Genomic DNA, 27,016 nt, shown 5'->3' with positions numbered 1-27,016 from the left:
TAATTAATAAACGGCGCATAAACAAAATATTTTTATATCGAAAGATACGCGAAGTATATGTTTTCATATATATCTGGTGTCTGTTTTCTAGGTATGTTCATTTTAAAAGATACAGTCGAATATCTAGAAAAGAAGTAATTTTTTTATTTATCTTGGATTGTTTGAAAAGTATATGAAGATCATCTTCAATTTTTTAAATGGAACCCTTGACTTGACACTGCATATTCTTACAGCTTATCTCGAGAGCTTTTCAAAACACTACAATAAAAAAATATTTTATTATATTATATGTTTTGAAAAACTCTCGAGATAAGCTGTAAAAATATGCAACAAAAAGTAGGGATTTCATTTAAAAAATTGAAGATGATTTTCAGATAAATCAGATCTTCATATAATCTTCACCTTCGACTATCTAAGATTAAATCAATGACTTTATGTCTCCCTTTGAACCAAACAATTTTTATTTAAAACATATTTTTCTAAAATTCTTTTATTTGTAGATATTTGACTCTATCTTTTAAAATTAAAAAATGAAATTACTTGTATATGTATCTTTGTATCTTCAAATAACATAAAAAAGAAATCTTTTTAATACAGAATAAATGTATTATTTTTAAAAATATCTTGATCGGTTTACCGATTATCATCGATATCAGATTGCGTATAGATTCATTACGTTTGATAAACACATAATATATGATAATATAAAATGTATTAGCCAATTAGATTTTACTAAAAGATCAAAGTTCAAAGTTTAAGAAAATATTTTACTCTGCATTTAGTATCGCCTTGTCGATAAGATATACAATTGTAGAAATTATAAGGAAAATTTCTAAGAGGTATTATAAAATTTGCATACATTATAATATTTCACACAGCTAAACCACAACGTACATTATAATAGCTTCTTAGAGATATTGCTATTATTCATTGTCATGTTTGAAGAGTTCAAACTGCAACTTCTTTGTGATATCGATAATAATTCTTTCTGTATATACGGAAAACATTAATGCTTCGATGCACATAAATCAATCATCTGTTATCAAACTCACACAATTACTATTATTGTAATAACATTCACTATTTTCCTAAATACACACAATATCTTCAACACTTTCTAAATATTCAAATAATTTTTGTACTGAACTTATGTTACTCAATTATCACCTGCACGAATAATAATCACGATTAACAGATATATAAAATAGAGAATTTAGTAAACATTTTTTTCTATAAAAAAAATATCCTACTATATTAAACTACTATGTCTATCATTCGCATGACTTTTTTTAAAAATATTTCCTAAACTATTGCATTAACGAATATACACGCCTATGGCGCTTACCGTATCCGAGAAACAAGAATACAAACACGGTACCAAGAGCTCTACAATGCGAAGATTTTCAAAAATCGCGTTCACGCTTTTAATCTGGCGGTTGTTGTCACAGGCTACCGGTTTTATTCACTTGGCGAAATTTCAGGACCTTCCTCGGATCCGCGATCGCGAACTGCTCGACGACAACTGCAGCCACTGATGAATGCAACAGGTGTCCGTCACACGACGACTGCGATTTCGTACATGTATACGCGCACGTTCATGCGCTCGCATCCACCGCTCACTCGACACACGATTTCGCTCGCTATAAAGATATAGGATAGACGTATCGTCGCGGAGCGAACGGCACCGGAGCAATGATACGGCCGCCGTTCCCCGGCGATGATGGCGAGTTTCCAAGCGCGTCGCCCCACCGCGACTACCTGACCTGACCTGACTTTACTTTGTTAGACGTTCGCTCTTGCGCGACCCGCTCGAGCTAATGGTTGATGCTCACGACGAGAATCGCAGTTTTTATCACATAAATTCGATTGACGAGGTTTGCACAATTTGCGTTTCAACATCATGGCCATCGGACAGGCATGTGTCCGACATTACGCACCCATCAACGGAATGAGGTCTACTTCGGCGTGATACGTCATGCTCCGGCGACGATGTAGTTGGATGCCTGCGCGAAAATATAAGTAGCCGCTATTTTTTGGAGATGATTCGCGCTTACTAATTCCTTTGTCTCGCCTTATCATGATTTCAACATTTTTGCGGTTTCAAAGGATGGATGACGTTAATGTCCCTGATCTATGTGAATATAATACTTCACTTTTATATATCTCTTTCCTTTCTATCAATATTATTAGCTGTTGTTGAAGCAATAAAATAAATCTTCGATATTACTCATCTTGCTATTATATTGCGTATTAATTTATACATCTCTGTATAAAAGTAATGCGCAAACTCATCTTGCTATTATATTGCGTATTAATTTATACATCTCTGTATAAAAGTAATGCGCAAACTCATCTTGCTATTATATTGCGTATTAATTTATACATCTCTGTATAAAAGTAATGCGCAAAACCATCCTAAATCGCTAATACATATGTATCGAACCTATCTCGAATATTTAGAGTCTATAATACTGAATGTGATCGTTCATTTCACGATATATTCTAATACTAGAAAATTGTATTAATTTTTAAGTCATGAAAGAATAAAAAAGTTTGTGAGTTTGTACCATCACACTTACATAGTATTAAATCTATTGAAGGAGTGCCTTAGAAAACTCACCGTGGAATTTAAAAGGAGAGATTGTCCGGTATAAAATTATATGGAGTTTTTTTTATCGCTGTATCTTTCGTAAGACATCCAACGTAACACGGCATGCTTGGGCTCAAGGTCGACTTAATGTCAAACAAGTCGAGCGCGCCGATGCAATCAACCCTGATTTCACTGTAATCATATATGCACGACTTTACAATGGAAATAAAAATCATGACAGAAATTTTATAATCGATGAACTATGATCGATGTTAAGTCAAATATAACTTTGTCATGTTTTATGCAAAATGCATGACAAATATGTATAAATGAACAAAAAAACTGTTTTGTTCATTTAAAAATACATCTATTCATGCTAGAATTAAAAACATAAACAAGCAAAAAAAATAATTGAATTACATGTTGTTAACTGATATTATGATTAAATTATTTTATTCTTTGTTAATAATTTATTTTTTATCGCGTCATTTCAGATCAAAGCACTGACAAGATTATGATGTCAGATTTTCACGAAGATATAAAAATACAAAATATATATAAATGATTTTACTGTGATTTTACAGAAATAAAACTATGTAATTACATTTTGAGTTAAAAAATTACCAGAATACTTCTGTATTTGTTAACATGACGTATATATTTAAGTTAGTGATATTTACATCGTATAAATTCCTTTCTTGAAATTTTATAAAATTTAATCGCTCGTTCGATCCACACATGTATGTATTATCAACATTTATTTACGTCAATATTAATAAAATTTAATTATTAAATATGCGTCAATATTTATTATGCCAAATATTTCAATACAATGCGGAAAGTAACTTATCGTAAATAAAAGAAATAGCGTTATATTAAAAATAGATAATCTCTGTCTTATTCACCTCATTAATTTGATTTATTTGCTCATATCATTTCCTTTGTGCTACTTCCGCTAAGACTAGCCGCAAACCGCATAATCCGTTATTCTCCATAATGAAGACCTGTAACCTGTATCACATTCCAGCGGGTTTGCTTTTACTAGTGGCGTTATCTATCGGCAAACATGGGTACTTATCTCTCATTTTGAGCGTTCAGCTCAATCGATCATATCGCACTTCTTTGCGGCTGCATGTCTTATTTGATCAAAATCAGAATTCCCGACAATATATCGAACGCCCATATTAAAACAGCAACAGGTTTGAAAAATAACATAACAAGCAAACGGGATGAAATTTTCAGTAACAATCTTTCAAAAATACGAATGATATCTAATTTTATCCAAATAAAAAGCTGCGCTTTTTTATTACATTATATATAAATTTATAGAGCAATATTCATTTTTATAACAAAGAATCTTACATTGTTTACTAATTGTGAGTTAATTTATACACGCAGTGCACATGGCTTGTGAATAAACGTGTGCGTGTGTCACATGTGTCAGTTGTCAGTTCGCCTATAGTAGCGCCACTTGACAGATCATACAGCGTGGTTCGATCCTACTACAAGTATAGCCGAGAAGTTAGTCGTACCTAATTTACACACACATACACATACATACACATACATACACATATATATATATATATATATAATGTGTGTGTGTGGGAGTTCCTCGTTTCGAGGGTGGTCGAGAAATGCGACGAGGAAGGACGCGACGGGCGACGAGTCGATCAGCAGGCTTCGATTCGACGAGGCCTCGCGAAGTAGTGGTCTATTTTTTGTGAGTTAGAATTTAGTCACTTTTGGTCGTTCGTGCAAGGTGGATCGAAACCGCTTGACCTGCGACCACGTAGCCAAGCATGCGAATCGGTCGATCTGTCGGCGAATCGTCTTTGATTGACACCAAACACGGATATATACTTTGCGGACGAACGAGCAGCATTGATACTTTGAGGGCGCAGAAACCACTCACGCAGAGTAGACCAACAACTTTTGCGTAAGTTTTTCAATTTTTGCCTAAAATATTAATACACATACACGCGTCTCTTATTCGTAGGAGACGCATATTTGCGAGAATATGTGCGAGATTTCATTAGCAAAGGGCAAAGTAGTTTATGAAACGAAGCGAATTTTTATCAGTTGTATTTCTGTATAGGTTATGTTATGTTTCTCCGGTATAATGTAATTGACAACATTAAATTAAGTATTTCATGAGAAAGGATTTGCATCTGTGTATATATTATACTTCTGAAAGAAAGAATTGTTATAATTTTTTATAATGTCTGAGAATTAACATGACTATAATTCAATATATATATATATATATATATATATATATATATATATATATGTATGTATGTATATATATATATATATATATATATATATATATATATATATATATATATATTTATATTTATATATATTTGTATTTTGAGAAAAAATTAATCACGATAAATTCGCTGTCACGTATGTACTATGTACGTACATATAGTATTAAAATCTAAGAACTATACATGACAATACTGTATATGCTAAAGAGTTGATGCTACTTTACAGAGTAAACGTGGTAACTCAATCGTTTACTATGTGTATTATATGCTATATTATAGATTATATAGAATACGAAATTCATTATATAGAATTATTAGAATTTATTATAGAATTATAAATTCATTATTAGAATTCATTATATAGTCATTATATAGAATACCGATTTATATTTTAATTAACACATTTTTTAAATGAATTTCGATTAAACTGTTACACATTACTTAGAGAAAATAAAGAAAAGATAAAGAGATTCATAAAGAGAAGATTTATTTGTCGAATTATTCAACTTTGTGAAATTTAACAATCGTTGGTGAAAGAAGATAATTTTGAAAATGTATTACTACATAATTTTTTATCAACGTAAATATTATTTATTTAAAAATTTTTTTAATATTTTCTTATTTTTAAGTAGATAAACAAAATTCTTTAGTGGTTACATCTTGGGTTACATCCTCATTGAATTTATGTAATTTTATGCAGAATACATAAAATTGACGATGAGAATTGGAAACTCAGCTTTTTTTATATGTTATTTACGTTGCTTATTTTTTATATATTTAATTTCGCGACAGTTGTGCGAACATATGTGACTGATCGTATTTCTATTTTTATCATATCATGACATAAACTTACACATAAACTATCACAGAAATTTAAATACGACGTCGAGACCAAAGAAAGTTTTTATATACAATGTCAGAAGCCAATATAAATAATGGCCACATGACTTAATTACACAGTTTAATTATGTCTTGACAAAATTGCGTCTACTATCTGCTTAATCATTCCGATAATGTAACAGCTGTACTTTAGTAAAGCGTTGTTCAAACAGCCGTTTGGAACATTATTTGCAAACAACTTCTACAACGATGTTCTATTATTTTTCATTTTTTTCATTAATTCTTATGGATCAAAGTGAAGACTCTAAATCAACAAATTCGATTAATTAGAGTAAATAGCGAGAAATGTTTTACTAAATTTTTTACCCTAATTTTCATTCATATATTGTTTCACTTACAAATAAAATTGTACAAAGAAAACACATAGTAATAGAAAGTCGAAAGACTTATTACATTACTTACTACATCTTTTGAGTAAGAGAGCTTAAAAGCGTTAAGATAGTTAATTATGATTACTTTCGGTGTGCTGTTAATGGCGTATTAACTTAACTCATACAAGCGTAATGGAATGAGAAGTGTCGTAAAGAGAGCAGTAAAAATTCAACCTATAGATATGCTGAAACTTGGCTATCGTAACTAAAACTAAGATTGATCGATTACATTTTACACGTTGAAACATTTAGATTTTTGCACACGTGTCGAAATAGTTCACGACGCAGATATTGAGACCGATATAATTTCAATTGATGCTGAACGTGTGAAAATGGACTTCCGAGTACATGTACATATATATATGTATATATATATATATATATATACGTGACTAAGGATAGAATTTAATTTATAGTAACGATTGAAAATTATTAAAAGCGATTCAATTTCGATTTAGATTTAGTTTAGGTTTCAACAGATTTAAACAGATACAAAAAATATTTTTTTTTGTTTATTCGTATAATAATAAAAAATGCAGTATACATATAAGTAATATGTTTAACGTTGTAAAGTATAATTATAGATTTAACATTTATAACATTATTAATTAGAAAATATTTGTAATTTTAATGTCAGCTTGGATAATTTTGATTGTGCATTATTATTGCACATTATGTACTTGTATGCGTGTATATATATATATGCATCTTGAGGGAAATATTTCCTGGTGTGCTAGTTTTTCTCGCAAGACAAGCCATCTTTTTTTTCTATATAATTACCACGACGCCGTGACGTAAAGATTGAACTTTGATATTTAAACGGTAGATATGGTGGCATGCTTAGAAATAACAATATGGTTTGTTCTAATATGAGATATTGAGATACATTTTAATGACTGTAATATTGTTTATCGCGAACTTTATCATTAGTTATCAACAATACTTAATGAATTTTCAATGAAATCATTAGTAAAAAAGAAAATTAAAAATAACGCCTTTTTTCTCAACGGCTTAACTTGAGATTTTTTAATTTTTATACAAAATTTACTCACAAAAATAAATGTATATGTCTTTACATTTTAAACTAAATTTTAATTTCTCGTTTTGTCGAACTACAAGTAACGGTTGGCGTAATAAAAATACAGGAAACGTAGCTTTAAATCTGAAATATTTTTAAAATTCATTGTGTGCATTAATTGAAAAAATATCTGAAATTTGTAATTAATTGTATAATTATATACTTACTTATATAATTATAAATTTCAGAACTTTTTTAATTAATGTACACGATGAATTTTAAAAATATTTTAAATATGACACATGTGACATTGTTTATATGCATGTCGTACTTGACATGTCAGGATATCCAATCACGGTGTAACTCATAACTCACGATTAGTAGCCGTTATCGCTCACCATTATCGTGACAATAATCGACGTGACAGTGATCCGTTGTCATGCGTGACACGATAAGAACGCACGCGAGATTTCAGCGTACAAATCGCACGATATTTTCCTGCGCTTTTGAGAGCAGCGAGCCAGTCGACGTTTGCGAGCGTGACGCGTGTATCGTCGCGGAACGCGTCGCGTTCCCTTCCGCTCAAACGCGTTCTCTAGCGGTTCTCTTCCTCTCGCGAGTGCTCTAACGGGAGTGCCCCGTTAGCGCGTCGTCAACGCTAATTGTCAGCGTCTCATAATCAGTACGCGTTTCAGTAGAATTCATGCCGGTACTTTTCTCCGAATACTCTATACTTATGCGCAATGATAATAGAAATCCGCGACGAGTGACATATGTGTATCTACAAAACTCAAATCCTGTCGTTGTTTGGTTTTTGATATTGACATAAAATTTAAAACTGATGTTCGCAAAGCTTGTTTCACATTTTGATTAATTGTTGGTTGCGACCTGTACTCGTCCTCTGTGGCTGCTTGTGAACATGGAAACTCGTCGTCGTATCGACACCGATTCTTGTAAGTTCTTTAAAAATTTATTTAATAAAAATAACCGATTGATCGGTTGATAATATTCTGCAGAGAATACGACAAACCATTAACTATATATATTATTTTTTATTTATTTTTCTTAATTATGTTATTTACTATTTTGTTAAGTTTATTAACAATTAATAATGATAAACTCAATTTGCTTTCTTTTTCTTATAATTATTTGTATGTGAAGTATAACATTTAAAGTACGTGTCAAGTGATTATTTTGGGGTTAAATAAAAAAAAGAGCTGGATAAAATTATGAATGTTTATTACTTATCATTATCTTTTGAGTTTAACTTTCATTTCTGCGCAGAATAAAATATACGTGTATGTTCAAGTTATCGAATACCATGTGATTTTTTTAAGATACCGACAATAACAACATTCCTTTTGTCGAAGATAAATTTATCATAACAATAACATTTTTTTTAAAAACTTGCGATTGTTATTTGCTTTTCCTCCGCGTTCGAACAAATTTTCGCCAGACTTTTCGGTATTGAGTGCGAAAAAATCAAAACAGACTGCAGCTTAATTCACAGAAATATTCACGGAAGACAGATTTTGCGATTTCAAAACAGCTTGTATATTCTCATAAGTCCGTACAATAACAGGATATCATGAATAATAGGTTATCAACGTAACAATATTCCGCGATTCCGTCTGGCTGTGTTATAAGATCCAAGACAATTGATAAGACAAGTTTCCGAAAAATTCCGAGATCTTTCTCCGAATGTTAAATCGCGCATATAAAAGAAGATATCAATCTGATGTTTTTAATTAATAATTATATCATTACATATTATATTATTACAGCTTCTATTATATTATTATAGTATTATATTATTACAGCTTCTTATTATAGTATTGTATTATTACAGTTACTCTGATTTTATTTTTTTTTTTCTGCGATTAAATTCGAAATATTAATTGTATATTTCTGTATAAGATTATCTAAAAAACGTAATAAGTCATGAAAGTTCAGAGTAATTCAAAATGATATATTCTATTTAAAGAAATAAAATACTGAATTAATATTGAATCAATACTGTAACGCCAATTAGAAGGATATATGTATATTTGACAATGAGTTCTTTTTATAAAGACAAATTATATAATTCAAAAGTAATTTGCAATGTATTTTATATGTCATTAAGTACTCATTACTTTTTTGTTTTACGAAAGAAGCATAGCCCGCAGTTTTTTTTAGTAATTTATCATAACACCTCACAACATTATTATTCCGTTAATATAATCTTGGAAATGATTAGCGTAAATCATTCAATCAATGAGATTAAATATTAGCTTTCTCACTGAAAATCTAATCATCTTATGCTGAAAGAATTTCACGATAATATGATTTATTGATATTCGGTCTTTGATGAGTTTTCATAGCAAACATCAAGTCAAGTGTTGATCTGTGAAATTTATTTATAAACGATCGTAACCATAAATCGTGTCGTGAAAATACAACGACACTAGTCGAAATAATTTCATCTATAGTGGATCTATTTTTAATAATAACGCATATATTGCTTTTATTAATATAGATAATTTAGTAAACATAATTTTTGTTCAAAGAAAAATGCAACATGTCCCATAAATACTCTTTCTTTTATTTCTTAAACTTTTCTTAAAAGAGATAGAGCACAATAAAATTCAAACAGTTTAAATTGAATTTTATAGCAAATATATATATATATATAACATAATATAGAGAATGAAGAGACTTTATTTTGTTATTAGAAATATTTAAATATCTTTTTTTGTATTACATATTACTATAAATTATAATGCTTTTCATTTTCGCTGATATAAAAGTTTGATGCAATAGAATTTATTTATGAAGTTATTTATGAATCATATGAATTGTATTGATTTAAAATTAATAATGGATTAATAGCGATATGAAGAATTAATGAATTTTTTATACATTTTGTAATATGATATTTTAAGAAATATTTATGGATATTTAAACTGGCCAAGAAGGCAAATAATATTGTGATTACGGTGAAAACTTCAAAATTATGAAAACAGCTTGTGGTGATATAGAGTACAGTGCAGATTACACATCAATATCATCAATAATTCATCGTTGCTCCCACCGTTGTAAGAACAATTGATTAAGCTATTACGTGGTCTTACTTTATAAAGTGTTCGCCATAGTTAATAAACAATCGTATATCAGTCGATCAAGTAACGGGTGTTTGAACAAGAACAAGAACGTATAATAAGCTTTCGTGAAGTAGGACGGTCCTTTCGTCAAATTATGGAACAAATTAGACAGAGAATTTCCGTGATTCATCAGTGTTTTATTCATTAGTGAAAATGACAGCAAGAAAACAACCTAAAAGTACGTATCTGTATCGCCACGAGTTATTGTCATGACTTTGGAATTTTGATTGCAACATCATCTATTCTTTATACATATATTTATTACAATATTGTATTACAGTATTTCTGGATTCCTCTATCTTTTCTTTATTTTTTTTCTCTTTTATTTATTTATTTATTTTTATTTTTCAAATTTAGTTATATTAAACGTTGTTAAAAACGCAATAATTTATATTACAGCGACATATTAATGTATATATTTTTAAAATAAAACAAATATTATTTTGCACAATATATTTTAGTTGAAACTATTAAATTCGAATTTTATTTTTCTCAATGTCTTTCTAATTTAAGAATAAAAATTAAAAGAAAATGATAAGTTTATAACGGGATACTCTGACATTTCTAATTCGCACAAGGACATCTTGATCTCTAAGGTGTTAAATAGATCAAACCGATCATATTAACTAGGCTACCAGGGATGCCCTGACCCTGACTACCGCGCATCGGTTTCTCGCAAACCACGTCCTGGACGGTTGCCCATCGGGGAAAGATCTAAATAGAAATATCGGCGTCGGGGTCTCTCGCAACAGAATGACCACTTTACGACCGGTCCAATGGATTCCATTCTGTCGTGTCAGCTACTGCGTGATAGGTGCAGGTGTCTTATTAACTGATGGATGAATAATGTCACCAGAAATGTAGTATAATATGAGTTCCCAGTCGCAATACGCAAACACGAATTTTATACTGTGCATTGTATGGGAAGGAAGCTCTAAATACTGTTATTTTAGAAATATTGCCTTTTGATGGTACATTAAACTAGAGCTCTGTGTATTAAAATAGTGACTGACACAATTTTACAGCATAAAATTATTTCTTTTCGTCTTACGTTTTTTCTTAGATGTTTCATACACACACACACACACATATATATATATATATATATATATATATATTTGTTTTATTATATAATATTATTATAATAGTAGTATAATATTATTATACTACTATCTTAATGTAGAATTATGTAATTCTCAAATCGTTTATTCTCTTTAGCCTTTAACAAATATATTTATATATATTGTATTATAAAAGATATACATATATATATATTTTTATTATAAAATTTAAATTTAATAGAAATTTTAATTTTTTTATTAGCATGTTGCCACTATTTATATGATTGTCATTTTATTTTCTTCAGTTACTAGAACTGCTCTACGTAAGTAAAATTTATAAATATAAAGAGATACATATAACTAAAAGTATGACGAAAGGTGAGGGTCAAGGCATCCCTGGTAGCCTAGTTACAGTTAAGATGGTCGGTCTGATCTATTCAACACCTTAGAGATGTCCTTGTGTGGACAAGAAATGTCAACGGATGTACAGAGTGTGCCATTGTAAACTTACTTATTATTTTCTTTTAATTATTCTTGTCTTCTTTTAGATTTAGCAAGACATCGAGAAAAATAAAATTTGAATTTAATAGCTCCAACTAAAATATGTGTAGAATAGTTGATGAAGTGTATCAAAATAATATTTTATGAATTTGGATTTGGATGACAGTCTGTATCCTATAATGTACGCAGATTATTTTGTATATCAAAGATGTACTAATATTATCTAATCTAAAATTTCAGAATAAAGAGGAGTATGAATTTGAATGAAACCTCGTGATAATTATATGTATAATTTTTTTAAAAATTTGTTCATTACTTTATTTTACTTGATCATAATTTAATTAATTTAATTAGTTTTTCAAAATCATACTAAGGATAGTAAAAAATTATTCTCATTCTGTTTCTACAATTTATCAAGACTACATCAGAGAAGTTACAGACACATTATTTTTCTATATAGTTTTTCCTTGCTTTTCAATACACTTGGTACACCGTTCCACAAGTTTGTTTATGTCTTCAAGAAAAAAATGTTTTTGTTGCGTTGCCAACTACGTATGCACTACGTCTTTCATATGTTAATCTATAGAAAATCGACAATCTACCACTGCTCATACAGTTGAAACACTTTAAAAACATTTAGAGTTTGAGATCTTGCACCATCTACCGCATAGCTCTGATCATCGCCGATCTTTTAAGACTTCTTTAAGTGGATTAAAGAGATGGTAATCTAAAGGAGCGAGAATTACGATAGTCCTCAAACTCCAGGTATTTAAAGTATTTTAATTGTATGAGCAATAGCAGATTTTCTACGCATCAGCATGTGAAAGACACATACGTGGCTGACAATGTAATAAAAAATATTTTTTTTCTGAGGGCATAAACAAACGCTGGATCAAGTTTATTGAAAAGCAAGGAGACTATGTGAAAAAATAACATGCTGTTAAGCTCTTTATAGTTGTAATAAATTGTAAAAATAGACCGCGGATAATTTTTGACTCACTCCCGTATTTGACACACTGAAATGTGAATTGAAATATTGTCTTAGAGAACATTGTGAATAAAAAAATTCCACGTAGATATTTATAGCTGTTTTTTGTAACGTTGCGCAACTTGACAATAAAATTATCTAGAATGATTATTTGAGTAACTACGTATAGCACGTGTGTTGTAGAATGGCATGTAGGAAATCGAATACCGACGTATTATGACTATTCCGAGAAATCACGAAAATTTATCTTTTTGAAAAAAGGGAGAAATAATTAAATATTTTTTCGTATTTTGTTTTGTATTAGAGTCCATAAATAAAGGTGTGGGCGTTGAATGACGTAAATGTAATTTTTTTGCGCAGAAACGCAGTCATGCAGTGTATTTTTTTCAAATTTAAAGATCGCGAAAGACAAAATATTGAATCTAATTTATACGACGATATTACGGGTCATCAACCTATTAAGTATAAATAATGTCTCGAATACCTTAAAATTTCTAACGATACACAGATTTGTTTAACAAATCATATGAAACATTATTAATTGATTAACTCTGATTCGTTTAATTAAATCGAATCATTTAACTCATGATAAAGCTTTATTATAGCTATGATCGTTATGATTATATAATGTAGGAAGTATGAAATAATAGGTTTTAGAGCAAAGAGAAACTTTGAAAAAGAAATGAAAGACGATTTATCTCTTAGGTCTATTTTTAATGTACACTCAAAAAAATATTTTGCTAATGTAGATAGATTTCTAGATGTCTCAATTAAAATTTATCGCTACTTTTTGTATCTGTTAGAATATTGTTTGTCACGTATAGAATTTATAGCAGCAATATTCTAGCAATACCTCTAGAAAATTTAGATTCCATTGCCAAATATTAATCACAAATATAATTGTCCTTGACAATGAGCCTTAAAGATAGGCATTACAGAAAAAAATTTCTGTCTAAATTACACTAATAGTACAGATATAAATTTTGTCTCTGTCATTTAAATTGCTTAAGTGCAAAATATATGTAGTATCACAGTATTTGCTAATAATTTATCTATTTCAGTTAATTTTTTACACCTAGAAAATTTTTGTTGAAGTTGCAAAATCATTTTTTTGAGTGTATGTATTTATAAGTTCTTTTTTTTATTTTTTATTGCTTTTATATATCGATGTAAAAATAAAGAATTTTTTGAGAACTCCTTAATGTTTATATATAAAGGGTATTTGTCCGTGAATGTCTAAGTAAATATTTCACAATTGGTTGTTACAAAAAGTAAGTAAAATCCATGTTTTGCATAGTAATTTTGGCTCTTTTTAAACGACTTTGATTATTATTAACCAATGAATGGAGAGTATAAAATAAAACTAGTTATCTTTTTATATGCAATTCTAGTGTTCACTTATCTTATTCAATAATAAATGCTTATCTTACTCAATATATTTAATATATAATATAGTATATTTTAAAATTCTGTCTCAATATTTTTCTTAGGCTTAATATGATATAAACATTGTATTTGTACATGCATATATCAATATTTCTATATTCTGATATACTATGAGTTCGGTGAATGTCATTTATGTAGAATAATATTATTCGTAATTTTCTTCGATCCACTTATTAAACCTAACAAGAGTGATGAATTTATCCACCGTTTGTTTTCCTTTAGTACAACAAAGTGCAGTATTCGCGGAATGATCAAATTCTACAAACGAGCAAGTATCACGATATGATATTCTGCGGAAATAACAAAGTTACGTCAACACAAAAAGTTTAATATTACTTGCGTAATCATAACAATGGCTATGAACATTATGTTCATATAAAAAATTAATTCCTCTTCCTCTACTATAATTACACGAAATATCATTTTATCTTTGCTATTTCCGTTCCTAATCTTGAGAAAATATGTACAAATGTATTTAAAAGACTACAAATCATTGTGTGTGTTATTTGTATGTATGTTACAAGTAAACCGTATGTATATTTGATCTTACAATTTAAAGTATTGCATACTGCGAAAAGAAAACATGTTGCTTAATATCTTCAAAAGCATTGGTGTACCGCTCATGACGCAACAAGCGTTATTATCTTTTTTTAATGTTAATGTAAACGAATAATATGTATTACAAAAAGACAATACATACTAAAATGCAAACTATGTAAAATAGAAAAATTGACATTACTGCTTGATAAAAATATATGATAAAAAAGAATAAAACAATTAGTTAAAAAAAATACAAAAGTAATCATTTTTTTCTATATGAATATTTCTTTTGGAATATAATATTAGTACAAAATAGTTGAAGGATAAAACTATCAGTAAACGCGCGATAAGAAAGGAATGAGTACATTGATTATCCGTAAGAAACATGAAGGGACATATATACAATATATAATTATAATATCTGTATTCGATATTCTTTGTAAATTCCTTTACCTTTTGTTATAATTATATATTTTTTCGCTATTTCTTATATTGCTTCATATCTATCAGTATCTTGTAAAAAAGACCTTTTCAAGGCCTTTTTAGACTCTACATATTTGTGTTTAGTCAAAATTGGTAGTCAAATAAATGTAAAAACTCTATGTTTATAGATTATTAGTTACGATACTGAAATGTTCTACTCTTTGGCCTATTATATTTGTTTTTTATTATTTTGACAATAGGAGATTAATTAATATAATTATAAATAACTTATTATTTTTTATTTTTTAAAGTTCTGATTGATTCTATTATTTTTAGTCGAAAAGATTCTTGGGAAGAAATCGAGTGAAAATTCAGACTTTAACTTGAGATCTCTAGTAAGGATGCAGTAACAATGACACATACATACACATACCTGTGTCACAGAACACGTCGCAGAGGTCAGAGCGTTCGAGCAAATGTGCGCTGTGCGCGTTTGACACGTCGCGTCAGCGAGCGATTCGTCGGCAATCTTCGGCCAACCTCGAGTGCGCTCGGCCTCGCGTCGCCGGCCGCCGCCGCTTGTCGCTCGTCGCGCGTCGCGCGCCCGCTCGTTCATCAGTCACCGGTCGGTGTCCTCCGTGTTAACGTCGTTTGATCCGCGAGTCTCTTTGAGTGCGCACGCGTTGATTTTCGACGCGCGAACGAAAAGTGACAAAGTCCCCGGATCTGTGCGAACTATATACGTGAACCAATGATGCGATCGTCGTGAAAGGAGAAGAGGATTGAGAAGAAAGAGGATCGATTTTTTGTGTTCGTCATGACTCCACGACGTTTACAAGTTCGCGTTCCGAGAGAGGTAATTTTCCTATCTTTTGTTTTTCTTTCGCTTGTAATATTTCTTGTTATCGATGCTCGCAAATGCACGACCTCGTTCCGTACGGTAACTTTCTTGCGTAACTTTCGGATATGCAGTAAATGTGCGATAAATTTCTGACATGTCGCGGAAGATTACGCGAAAAGAATAATAAAGCGGTTTGTTGCAAGTTAATAATCTATATATGTTGTCATTAAGCAGGTAGCTTTCGATTGCATTAATCGCGATTTAATTTTGTACGCGAGCCTCAACGGCGGGGGATCATACGTGGCGTTCTTAGGTCCGTATTTTTAGTGATATTGGCACACACGGTATTAACATGCCGGTATTGGCAACGATGACCGCGTGCAGTGATCAATAACCTATAGTTTTTATGAGAAAGTGGAAACTCATTTTCGCGCCCAGCTGATCTTGCGCTGGTCGGGAATACGACGAGACTCTCGTCGTCTTGCATCTATGTTTGTCCTGTGCAGCCGATTCGCCGCCATCGAGGCGGCAGGGTTACGTATATTGCGATTTGTTGTATGTTGGTACCATCAGTGGCGTAATCAACAACAGGAATCAAAAAATGCCGGTGTCGGCATGGCCAGTAATATTTAAAAAAAAAGAGGAGAGAATGAGATTGAAAGAAAGAGGAAGGAAAAAAAGACAGAAAAAGAAAAAAAGATAAGTTTATCATCTGCATTTTTATGACGACAATTATTTTATAATTATTTTTATCGCACTTTTTTTATTACTAAGATTATCAAATTTATATACAATTAAAGAATAAAAAATAATCAGACTTGAGATACGGTCGGAAAAGATGAAACAATTATCGCCAAGTGTACTTGTAAAGATTTAAATGTTACATCATTGCGTGCGAGAAAAGTAGGATGATTATGTGAATGCTAAGAGCAATTATCATCAGCAATGCGAATAATGTGAGAGAACATTTGCAAAAATTGTTTTAAATGAATCAGCGTTTAAAATTGTAACCCTTAAAACGCAATAAGATTTGTAAAATACAATATTACTTAAATGTTGATTCGCAAGATGAAACGGTTATTCTAAATGAATGGTTATAAGATAGCATGAAATATTGATCAATTAAAAACATTTAAATCTGTTTTTCTTTTATAATTGTTGTATATTTCAAATAAGGTGACATATTAAGAATAGATTCTTTTATATATTTTAAGGAGAATGAGAAAAAATTTTAAAAAATATGAAAAGTATAAAAAGTTGTAACATATATATATAAAACATAATACAATAATATAATTTTTTTATTATTTTAGATTACTATTTTATACTATTTTATACTATCTGTCACTTGTGTATTTCAATTTGCGATTAAAATCTCTCATTCGTCTATTAACTCCTTAACTGGTGAGTTAAACAAAAAATTGGATTTTTAAAAGTTAAGCAATGTCATTAAAATATTATGTTTAAAGGTTTTTGAGGCCATTGTTTAAGAATATGAAATTTTAATTTTTCAAATTTAAAATATTGATAAATCTAATATGGCAATTAAAATCTTAATTTTATTCCATCAAAATAAAACTGGATATTTGTAAATTCTTTATATATTTAACACATTTTTAATTACAAATTAATAATTAAAAATATGTTAAAAATGTTAATATACATTTGTATGTGTGCCACAATAATTTACACTCTCTTTTTTTATATCTTTTTTTTATTTAAAAAATTTTTTAATATTTTTTATCCTTCTGATTTTTTAAATGTTGAATATGGAATATTTTATATGCAAAAATCAAAGTCAAAAATAAAATTATAGGATATTATTTATTTATAAAAAAATTCATAGCACAGTGTTGTCGCACTTATTAATACACATTGTTTTTGTATCTTTTCTAAATCCCTAGATTTACAGACAACATATGGTCTTCGCAGATTATTGCCAATAGCATTTTAACAACAACGCAGTATTGCGTTTCTGCCAGTCAAGAGGTTAAACATCGTATAGATAAATATTAATTATTAATTATGATCATGAAGCTTTTAAATATCAATCGATTGTGAATAAAAGGACAAGGAAATATCGATTTCAAATTGAATAAATAATCTTTCAGAGACTTTATCATTAAGATTTCAGATTAAATTGCTTTTTGCTTATAAGATTGCATAAATCGATATCAAAAAAAGATAAATAGATAGAAATAATATAAAGAGCAAAGAAACAGATATAGAAGTCATTGATCACATTCAACTCATAAAATTAAGGTTTAAAATTAATTTTTTTATTTTATAGGCTCGTTATGTCGATGTTTTTCTAAATTTTACATGAATTTTCGTGATGTAATAGAAGCATAAATTATATAGACTCGTAAAAATTAGAAAATTTTCTTTCCACAAAGATTGCTTCATTTGTTATTTTTTACATTTAATTTAATTATAAATGTGCGCTCGGATCAAACAATTTTAACAGCGGTTTGACCCAGACCGCTTTCCGCAAACATGCATTACATTTGTGATCTTGCACGCGTTACAAGAAAACATTCGACGTATGTGACAGCGAACGCATAAATTTACGGAGACGTGCGACGTGCCATCCTCAAGTTAGTAAGTTTTTAAGTAAAAGTTAGAACAACACGCATATTATAATAATATTTATATATGCATATGTATATCTAATTTATTACATTGTTCCATATGCCGTTTTTTTTGTTCCTTTCTCGATTGCGAAAATCTACTTGTCAAAGTAGATTAGAGTTTGATCGAGCTAGATTAATGTGAACAAGAAAAAAACACAGATTTTTTCCTCTCAAACGCATCTGTACTTCGACAAGTAGATTTTATTCGAAAGCAATCCTCATTACATATGATGGATCAAAACGTTAATAAAAAATCATTATCCCAATGTCCTCCCTCATTTGAGAAACTCTATATTCGTTCGCCAGTCTCTATTGCATTATACGATGTAGATTTTCGATTGTTAATATTGACAGATGATCCTTCTCGGCCGACAATGTGTACGTCTCGCATGAATAGTTCAATTAGCGTGCTTGTTAAAGCAAATCGAGCAGCGTGTCACGTTTCGTGACGTCGCGTCGAATCTCTGTTGTTGTTCTCACCGAATCTGAGACTGGATAAAATTAATCATAAACTGATGAAAAGAAAGGATAAAGGATAGATCCGCTTTTTCAACTATATTTCTTGACGCGTTATAAATTATAAAGGACATTTTGCATTTCGATTCGTATAATTTTATTATTATTTAATTATTATATGTCATTTTTATACTTTGAAATAAAACTTTATAGAGTTGAAATATTATTACATTTGTATATTGGAGTTGTGTCAGCGACAATTTTATATGTCACTTTCTTTAGCGTCTATTATGCTGTCCTACATTATTAAAGCCTATCATGAGGTTCGTTGAAGTGAAGCTGAGAGCAGTCAAGATTAATGCGATTTCAAAGAGCGGAGAAATTCTTGAGTTCCCCTCTATATGAGGGTGTCTGTACGCATTACTTTAAATTACATAATTAAAATTCAATAATATTAGAAAATATTAATATATATAATAAATAAAAAATAATAAAAATTATAATTTTTTATAATATATTAATAAAAAAGAAATTATTGAATATAAAATATTTAACTAATGTAATATAATTAATCCTTATTCCGTAGTGGTGAGTCATTTTTATCTGTGATGACAGTATTAATTTCTCGAAAATGAATAATCGTGAAACAATATATTTAAACAAATTATTTTCAAATTCATTATTCTAGTCTTTATATAGAAGGATTAAAGAAAGTACATTTTTACCTACCTGTACGGTTAAAAAATACCAAAAAGTACGCAGTAAATATTAAATATATATACAGAAATATATAAGAAGATATTAAGTGCAACAAATTGAAAGAAACTAATGAAACTGAAGTGTAATTTACACAATACTTTTTTCATTAACAATTAATACAAACTTTACATAGCGCTCTCTCGTATTAGGCGTCTACGTTTGAAACAATTGAAAAAATAAAGAGTAAAAACAACATAATAATATATCAATTGTTAATGTCTGCATTACGTGCGGCGCGTGTCTTTTCTCATATTATACTGCGCTTCTCTTGAATATTTTATTTTTTGACGTTTAAACGGCTGGTTTTCCGTTTACGTAGACAAGCGCGCGACTAGAAGAAAAGGTCATTCTACATTAATTTCTACATTCGTTTCATTTCAGCTCCGGACAGAAACGCGCGAGGATCAAGCCTGATGTCCGTATGGTCGTCGAGCAGCGGGCGCAATACAGTGTTTGCCGCGCAGAGCGGCGGAGCGGTGCTCCCCACCCCCACTTCGCACCTGCCGATCCACGTACACGTGGCGCACACACACCTGCGCAACCCTGACGGCCACTGCTTTCACAAGCCGTTCCACGACCATCATTGTCAGGTCGGTACACATCTATTCCCCGCTGATCATTCCGGTTTCGCGGAGATCCTTTTCTTTTCATCCTCCTCCACACGACTCCGACACAAGCGCTCGTGACATAAACGTCTTTTCCTCTCTCGCTAGTCTGCGTCCTCTGCCGCACGTGTTCTTATCATTTCCGTGTCATTTTCCGTCCTTGTGTCATTACTATTCGTTCCCAGTACATACTCATCATCGGTTTGAGTCGCAATTGGCTATGATTTCTATTACCGCGGATATTCAGGAAACCTAATTTGAATATTTAAGGTACATGTTTTTTCGATTCCCACATCGACGTTAACATGTTTAGCTTCATATTTCAGATATACATTTTTGTTTTTCATCGGAACATACGTATTTTTTCTGAATCAGTAAATTTATTCCGCTTTTACAAACTTTTACAAATCGCTTATATTCTTCTTATGCGTCATTTCTCATTACAAATGTAAAATAATATATCATATCATTTATAAATTTTTGTAAAAAAATTTCTGCTACAGAAACAGATTAATCGACTTCACTTTTCATTTTATATTTACAATTTTAAAAAAATATTATCCCGTTATCAATTCTTATGTGCTATGAAAAAAATTAAAATATTTGTAAAACTATTGTAATAGGATAACATTCTGTTTTTTAGGCATAATTTCGACGCATATGCATGTAGAATTGTTTTTGTTGTTGGACAAATATAATAGATTCGTTTTCTTCGAATCCATAATAATGCCTTCAACTATCGCTTTAAAGCATAAGTGCATTGATCATGCGACTGATCAATTGAGTATGAATATCAATTTTATTGCGCTTAATTCCGTTTGACAAACGTCTTGATGATGTATATCTTTTTAAAATCCTCTTATCATCTACTCTCGAATACTGTTGTTACATTTGGCTTTGAGCGCACGATTAATCGTGCATGTTTTTCAATGCTTCGTTCTGATGCGTTACGTACTGATAATTATCCGGATGTCGTTCATAACGATAACATCGTAATATACTCTCATACTTTTTTTTCATTTGCATTCGACGAATTATCTTCGTACTCTTGTAATTTAAAACAAAGTACTTTTATCAAATAAATAAAATCTTCAATATCACGTACGCACATACTGATATACATATTTGACTAATCTAGATTTTTTTTCATACAAATGCATTTGCGTTTGTGATATATACATATATGCTTGCTACGATTTATGAATTATTAATTTTGTAGTTTGATCATGATGGTGGAAATTATAAAATTCTCTTTGTATTATTCTGTGTAGATTGATAAACATAATCTATTAATTAATATAATATAACAAATACGTTAATCAATTAACTTAATTATTTCTGTTCCAATGAAAGAATATCACATATTTATCGCATGTTTTTTTAGATTTGCATTAGATCGTTGGGAGGCAATTAGTTATGGCAATCTACGAATATGATGTAAGATACGATGTTTTCCTCTCATCGTACATGCATACTTCCTCTTCCCACTTATTGTTATAATGTATATTTGTAACGTTCATCATTGTATATTTGTAACATTCACATTCATGTACATTTGTAATCTGTTTATTGTTCACAAAATATTAAATAATTTGACAAACCGATAATCCGAGGAATTTATACTTTAATGTGATACTACTCGAGGATTTGTATTTAAAAGTACTGCTTGTATATTAAGTTGTCAAAATAACAGACAGACTGACAGTAAGTCAATTGTATCTCTTTTCAGCTAAACAGACGAAAGTCTGGCATCCGTATCATATAACAAATGTGTTCTCTTCTCATTTACTAGTCACTATTTTCACACGTATTAAAATATGCTGTCTTCAGTGGAAGCGTTTATAACGGGGAAAGAAACCGATATTATCTAATTAATCTATTTACATTTGTAATTAAATTCAATCATTGTGCTTGGATACGTAATAGATTGTCACACGAGTCATCGATCAGAAATAATCGAACACGTATATCACATTTCACATCGATTGTGAGGTCCGTTCTTTTAAATAAGCGAATATTTTACATTTCGTATCGGAAATATGCTGTTCAAGCTACTTTTAATTCTGTCTATTCTTGCATTTGACGTGTATGATAGGAATCTTTTATTTGCATTGACAACCGGAAATTTCAAGATCGCCAATTGATTACAAATCAAATTAAAAGCAACATACTTCCAACAAATAAAAGATCGTTTAAGTCACGTGTCTCCTTCATCAGCGCATGCATCAGTTTCTTTATACGCACATCCACGTGTGTATGTACATGTCGTATCTCTTTTCATGCTCGCCAGATTTCCCGTAAGACGCATGCAATCAATCTCATTTTATCTCATCCGCCTATACTCTTTTCTGTTTTCATTAATTTTCGTTATTATTTGTTTCGTTCAGCACCTATTGGTTTTTTGTCCTACGCGGGACTTTTGCCAAGTTCCCAGTGGCACCGACGTTGCCATCGATCTTCGGTATGTGTCTAGCCCTCTCTCTCTCTCTCTCTCTCTTATTCGTGCTTAAGCTTTCGTCGGAGAATTAACGCAAAATTAATATTGCAAACGCTTTAATCCGGCGACAACGAGAACATGATCGCGTTCCTCCTTTTATTTTACGATACCGCGCCCTTTCGTCCCGATAAGTCTAAACTTAATTTTCCGTTCCTGCGTTCGTTTTGTTCGCCAGTCGACGATGTCGCAAGCGGGAGATGGCCTTCATACGCCAAGTTACCTATCCTGGCGAAAACTGCAGCTGAGCCGTGCGAAACTCAAGGCATCCAGTAAAACGTCAGCCCTGCTCTCCGGTTTCGCTATGGTAAGAAAATATCACGAGATGAAACAATCTTTTGTCAGCAACGTTTAATTATTACGACTCTTTTATACTCTCAAGGTTGTTCATAAATAGATACGTGTTGATTCGCAATAATTAATCAAGACACTATGGAATGCAGTTTTAAATGTTAATGCCATTATGAATTTATTGATTGGAAAGTAAAAAAAATTTCCTGCAAGTTGAAGAGATGATTTATATCCTCGAATGTGCAAGGTTAAATTTGGATATTTAATTAAATCCACAACAAAAAAATTATTAAAATATTTAAATATTTTAGTTTTAAAAATTTAAATTATATACATATATTTTTCAGTTTTATTTCTTCTTGTGTACGCGCAAGTTTTGATGTCGCAGAATATTTTGGAATCTTTAATATATTCTCGATATGTATAACTGAAATAAAATCTAAAAATCATTGTCTACGTAGGTTGCCATGGTGGAGGTACAGCTGAACTCACCTACGGATGTTCCCCCGCAGATGCTGATCGCCTTCGCCGTGTGCACGACTCTTCTGGTGGCTGTACATATGCTGGCGCTGATGATATCCACGTGTATATTACCGAACATCGAGGCTGTCTGTAATCTACACAGTATAAGTCTCGTGCACGAATCGCCGCATGAACGTTTACATTGGTATATCGAGGTCGCGTGGGTCTTCTCTACGTTACTCGGACTCCTGCTGTTCTTACTGGAGATTACGATACTTTGCTGGGTGAAGTTCTACGACTTTTCGCAGGTGGCCGCCTGGTCGGCCTGCATAGTGCTAATACCGGCATTGATAATCTTTCTCGCGTTCGCGATACACTTTTATCGGAGTTTGGTCGCGCATAAATACGAAGTCACGGTGTCCGGAATACGAGAGCTCGAGTTACTCAAGGAGCAGATCGAGTCCACAGACGTGGAGGGCAGAAACGGTGTCAATCTCCTGCGGACTGGAGCAACGCATGTCGTTTGAACCGGTTTCCTCCATCTTCTCTGTTGCCGGATTGTTTTTGATTCAACGCGCAAAAAGATGCCTCACGAAATACGAGGCGAGAGGAACAGAGATCTGTTACATGCATTCGGTTGCTGCAATGTTTTTTAAAAGATCTCCCACTGAGAAATGGAATCTTTCAAGCATACGTTATTCACGAAGAACATGACAAGTGACCGTCCTTTTCGTGCACGTGTTGCAGATATTACGAAAGTTACAGGTCAGATAAGATCTTCCTCTCTTTTCTTTTTTCTTTGTTTTTTTTTTTTTTTATACGCATGTTCTCTGTGATGTAAATTAATGTAAGTACAATGAAATTGCTCGTTGATGATGCAAAATCATCGTAATGTCAGTTTTTAGGAAGGAGATAAAGTTCGATAAAATCATTATACATGTAAGCGCAGAATACATTCCTTCATTCGCGTTGCGACTTAAATGTAGGAAGAATAATACGTTCTGAGGAGATATGTCGACCCACGGTTTAAAGAGCGCGATAGCCTTTTATCGGAAGGTGATGCGATTGGCTATACAGTTGAATGTACTTATCTTTTTATTCAAAAACGTGCTTATTTTCGAAAAACACGACCAACGTTTATTTCTTATTTATCTTGACAGACACGTACGAGTAACATATACAATACTCATTTTGCGTTAGATAAATTTGCCATTTGCAACACGCAGTAATAAAGTTAATATCTTTCTTGAAAATATACTTTTGATTCGCGACCACGCAGCGATTTTTTTTGCAATCAATATTTCAACGTGTAAGTACATTATTTTGAGATACATACGTTACGATTACCGTAAAAATATACAAATTATCAGGACGTGGGGGGGAGTCGAACAAATCGCATGTAAATACATGATTTTGCGGCCAAATTGAGACGCGTTATATTTCAATGATAGATGAAAGTCGAATGTGTTCGATTATTGTTTGTATATATTTTTTGGTATAAAAAAATCAATGCTAGATAACAGCAATACGATTACTAAACTAAAACGGACGCAGGTACAAAATTATACGCATGCATTTTGTTTTTCGTTCGCCGCAAATGCGAAAAGGATTGGTAACACATGGAACATATGTCTAAATCGATTAGAGAAGACGTAAACGAGAAATGACGCAATGCACTTATAAGTGTAGCATTGCTTGGCTATTTATCCTTGGAATATGTAATAACGTCGGATATAAACTTGACTGTCGGTAGTCGATGTCTTCTATCGTGCTGTTGACGCAAACGTCATTCTCCCAACAACCTTTCTGTATTTGATGGCTGTCAAAGTGATAGAAGACCCCTCGACCTTCCTTCTTGCCATTTATAAATTGACCCTCGTAAAGATTACCATTTTCTACGGGGATTTTAGGATAAATATTTATGAATTTTCAGATAAGAGTATCTCGAGCGCCCTTAAATGAGAGACTAATAAGGGAATTAATGCGTCAAATGAGAATAAGATCAAACAAGCAGTTAAGGAGAAAAATGTATTACTCTGTCTTTATTCTCTATGTAATATATAATTAAAAGGAAAAAAATGACAAATATTTCTAAACAAATTTATTTTGCGAAATCGTATTTAAAAGTCTTATGTGTACCTTGAATGAATATTCCTTCTCCATGATAACGATCGTTTGACCATGTGCCCTGATAATATCCACTGCCGCATTTGTACCAAATTTGACCGTAACCGTCTCGTTTGTTTTTCCGAAACATTCCTTCGTAATAACTGCCATCTCTGTACCAATTGCTCCCGAATCCGTGTTTTCTTCCTTCCGCCCAGTCACCGGCATACACTTTACGTATGTTACCGTCTTCCGAAATTTTACTCAGGATACCGTAACCATGTCTGCGATCCTTAAGCCAATCACCTTCGTACACCCAGCCGTGGCTGTGTGAAAGAATGATTCCATATATATAACAGCGAATGAAATATGGGACTTGAATGTATGTTAATATGAAAGAAGTAATATCTTTAATTATTTAACGTGCTTAAAATTCATAGTTTATAATTTCTTTCTATATTTCCGCAATTATTACATAAAATAGAAATTACAATTCAAACATATATTTATATTTTATTAATATTTGATTTGATTTTATTAATATATTTCCGTAATTATTAGATAAAATAGAAATATATATTTATATATTGTTAATATTTGATTTGATTTTATGTATAGTTTTGTTATATCATTTTTAGATCACAAAAGTAGAATCAATTTATTGAAAAAAAAAAATAAATCTTGTGGTTATTACATACAAAAATAAGGGAAAACAAGGGGTAAAATGTTGAGTAAATTTAAGGGATATAATTTTTATAACACCTGCTTACTCCTATGCCTTTACCCTCTCTTTTATCGTTTCTCCATTCACCCTTGTAATGTGCTTTAACGATACGTTTCGCTACAGGCATGTATATAGCGTGTCGCCAACCATTACGTTTGCAAAATTCTATTCGTTGTTCGCACCACGTAGGTTTTTGTACTTTTAAGAATGGCATTGTCAAATATTCGTAAAGGATACATATCGATTTTTCATTTTGTATAAACAATCGGCAATCTCTAATTAACAATATAATTGCCTAATTCACACTGCATGGCGCTATGCATTTAATAAAATTTATGGCAAAAAGATACGAAGAGCTGCTCAAATTGCTTCTAAATAATGAATAATA

The 27,016-nt window shown here is 31.1% G+C and overlaps 3 protein-coding genes across 9 annotated transcripts in view; 1 reads left to right on the top strand and 2 right to left on the bottom strand.

Annotated features, from left to right (window-relative positions):
• Positions 1-15,888, bottom strand: part of LOC140663797 (SEC14-like protein 2) — a 27,725-nt gene extending 11,837 nt beyond the window's left edge. Inside the window, exons 1-2 of one of the 5 annotated variants that reach the window (XM_072888268.1) lie at positions 15,691-15,756; positions 2,621-2,782 (exon numbers count right to left, since the gene is read on the bottom strand). Coding sequence is in view for 1 of the 5 variants with exons in the window: in XM_072888266.1 (XP_072744367.1) it covers positions 15,691-15,873 (183 nt within the window). In the remaining 4 variants the exon portion in view is untranslated. Of the gene's footprint in view, positions 1-1,052; positions 1,244-1,345; positions 1,731-2,620; positions 2,783-15,690 lie in introns of those variants that run through there. The other 4 variants (XM_072888266.1, XM_072888269.1, XM_072888267.1 and 1 more) reach the window with 4 other exon arrangements.
• Positions 4,302-25,884, top strand: LOC140663800 (calcium release-activated calcium channel protein 1). Of its 3 annotated transcripts, none has more exons than XM_072888278.1 (5): positions 4,302-4,529; positions 20,328-20,536; positions 23,224-23,352; positions 23,798-24,563; positions 25,732-25,884. In XM_072888278.1, the coding sequence occupies exons 2-4, from the start codon at positions 20,360-20,362 to the stop codon at positions 24,323-24,325; spliced, it is 834 nt and encodes a 277-aa protein (XP_072744379.1). In that variant the 5' UTR covers positions 4,302-4,529; positions 20,328-20,359; the 3' UTR covers positions 24,326-24,563; positions 25,732-25,884. The 3 variants fall into 3 exon arrangements, with proteins under 3 accessions (XP_072744379.1, XP_072744377.1, XP_072744378.1); XM_072888276.1 differs by lacking the exon at positions 4,302-4,529 and adding an exon at positions 7,681-8,108; XM_072888277.1 differs by lacking the exon at positions 4,302-4,529 and adding an exon at positions 15,867-16,113.
• Positions 24,585-27,016, bottom strand: LOC140663573 (uncharacterized). The gene is made up of 3 exons (XM_072887821.1): positions 26,653-27,016; positions 25,938-26,312; positions 24,585-25,693 (listed from the first exon to the last, which is right to left on the bottom strand). The coding sequence occupies exons 1-3, from the start codon at positions 26,840-26,842 to the stop codon at positions 25,476-25,478; spliced, it is 783 nt and encodes a 260-aa protein (XP_072743922.1). The 5' UTR covers positions 26,843-27,016; the 3' UTR covers positions 24,585-25,475.

The sequence above is a fragment of the Anoplolepis gracilipes genome, chromosome 3, assembly GCF_047496725.1.
Source record: "Anoplolepis gracilipes chromosome 3, ASM4749672v1, whole genome shotgun sequence".
NCBI classification, from domain to species: Eukaryota; Metazoa; Arthropoda; class Insecta; order Hymenoptera; family Formicidae; genus Anoplolepis; species Anoplolepis gracilipes.
Note: the sequence above shows the minus strand (reverse complement) of the source record. Positions and strands in the feature narration are given on the sequence as shown.

Coding starts and splice junctions, on each gene's coding strand:
- LOC140663800 (XM_072888276.1), top strand. CDS start 8,075: ATGGAAACTCGTCGTCGTATCGACACCGATTCTT. Junction 8,109..20,327: donor TCGTATCGACACCGATTCTT/GTAAGTTCTTTA, acceptor GTTTCATTTCAG/CTCCGGACAGAAACGCGCGA. Junction 20,537..23,223: donor TCCACGACCATCATTGTCAG/GTCGGTACACAT, acceptor TTTGTTCGCCAG/TCGACGATGTCGCAAGCGGG.
- LOC140663573 (XM_072887821.1), bottom strand. CDS start 26,842: ATGCCATTCTTAAAAGTACAAAAACCTACGTGGTGCGAACAACGAATA. Junction 26,313..26,652: donor AAGCAGGTGTTATAAAAATT/ATATCCCTTAAA, acceptor AAATAATTAAAG/ATATTACTTCTTTCATATTA. Junction 25,694..25,937: donor AGAAGGAATATTCATTCAAG/GTACACATAAGA, acceptor AAATCCCCGTAG/AAAATGGTAATCTTTACGAG.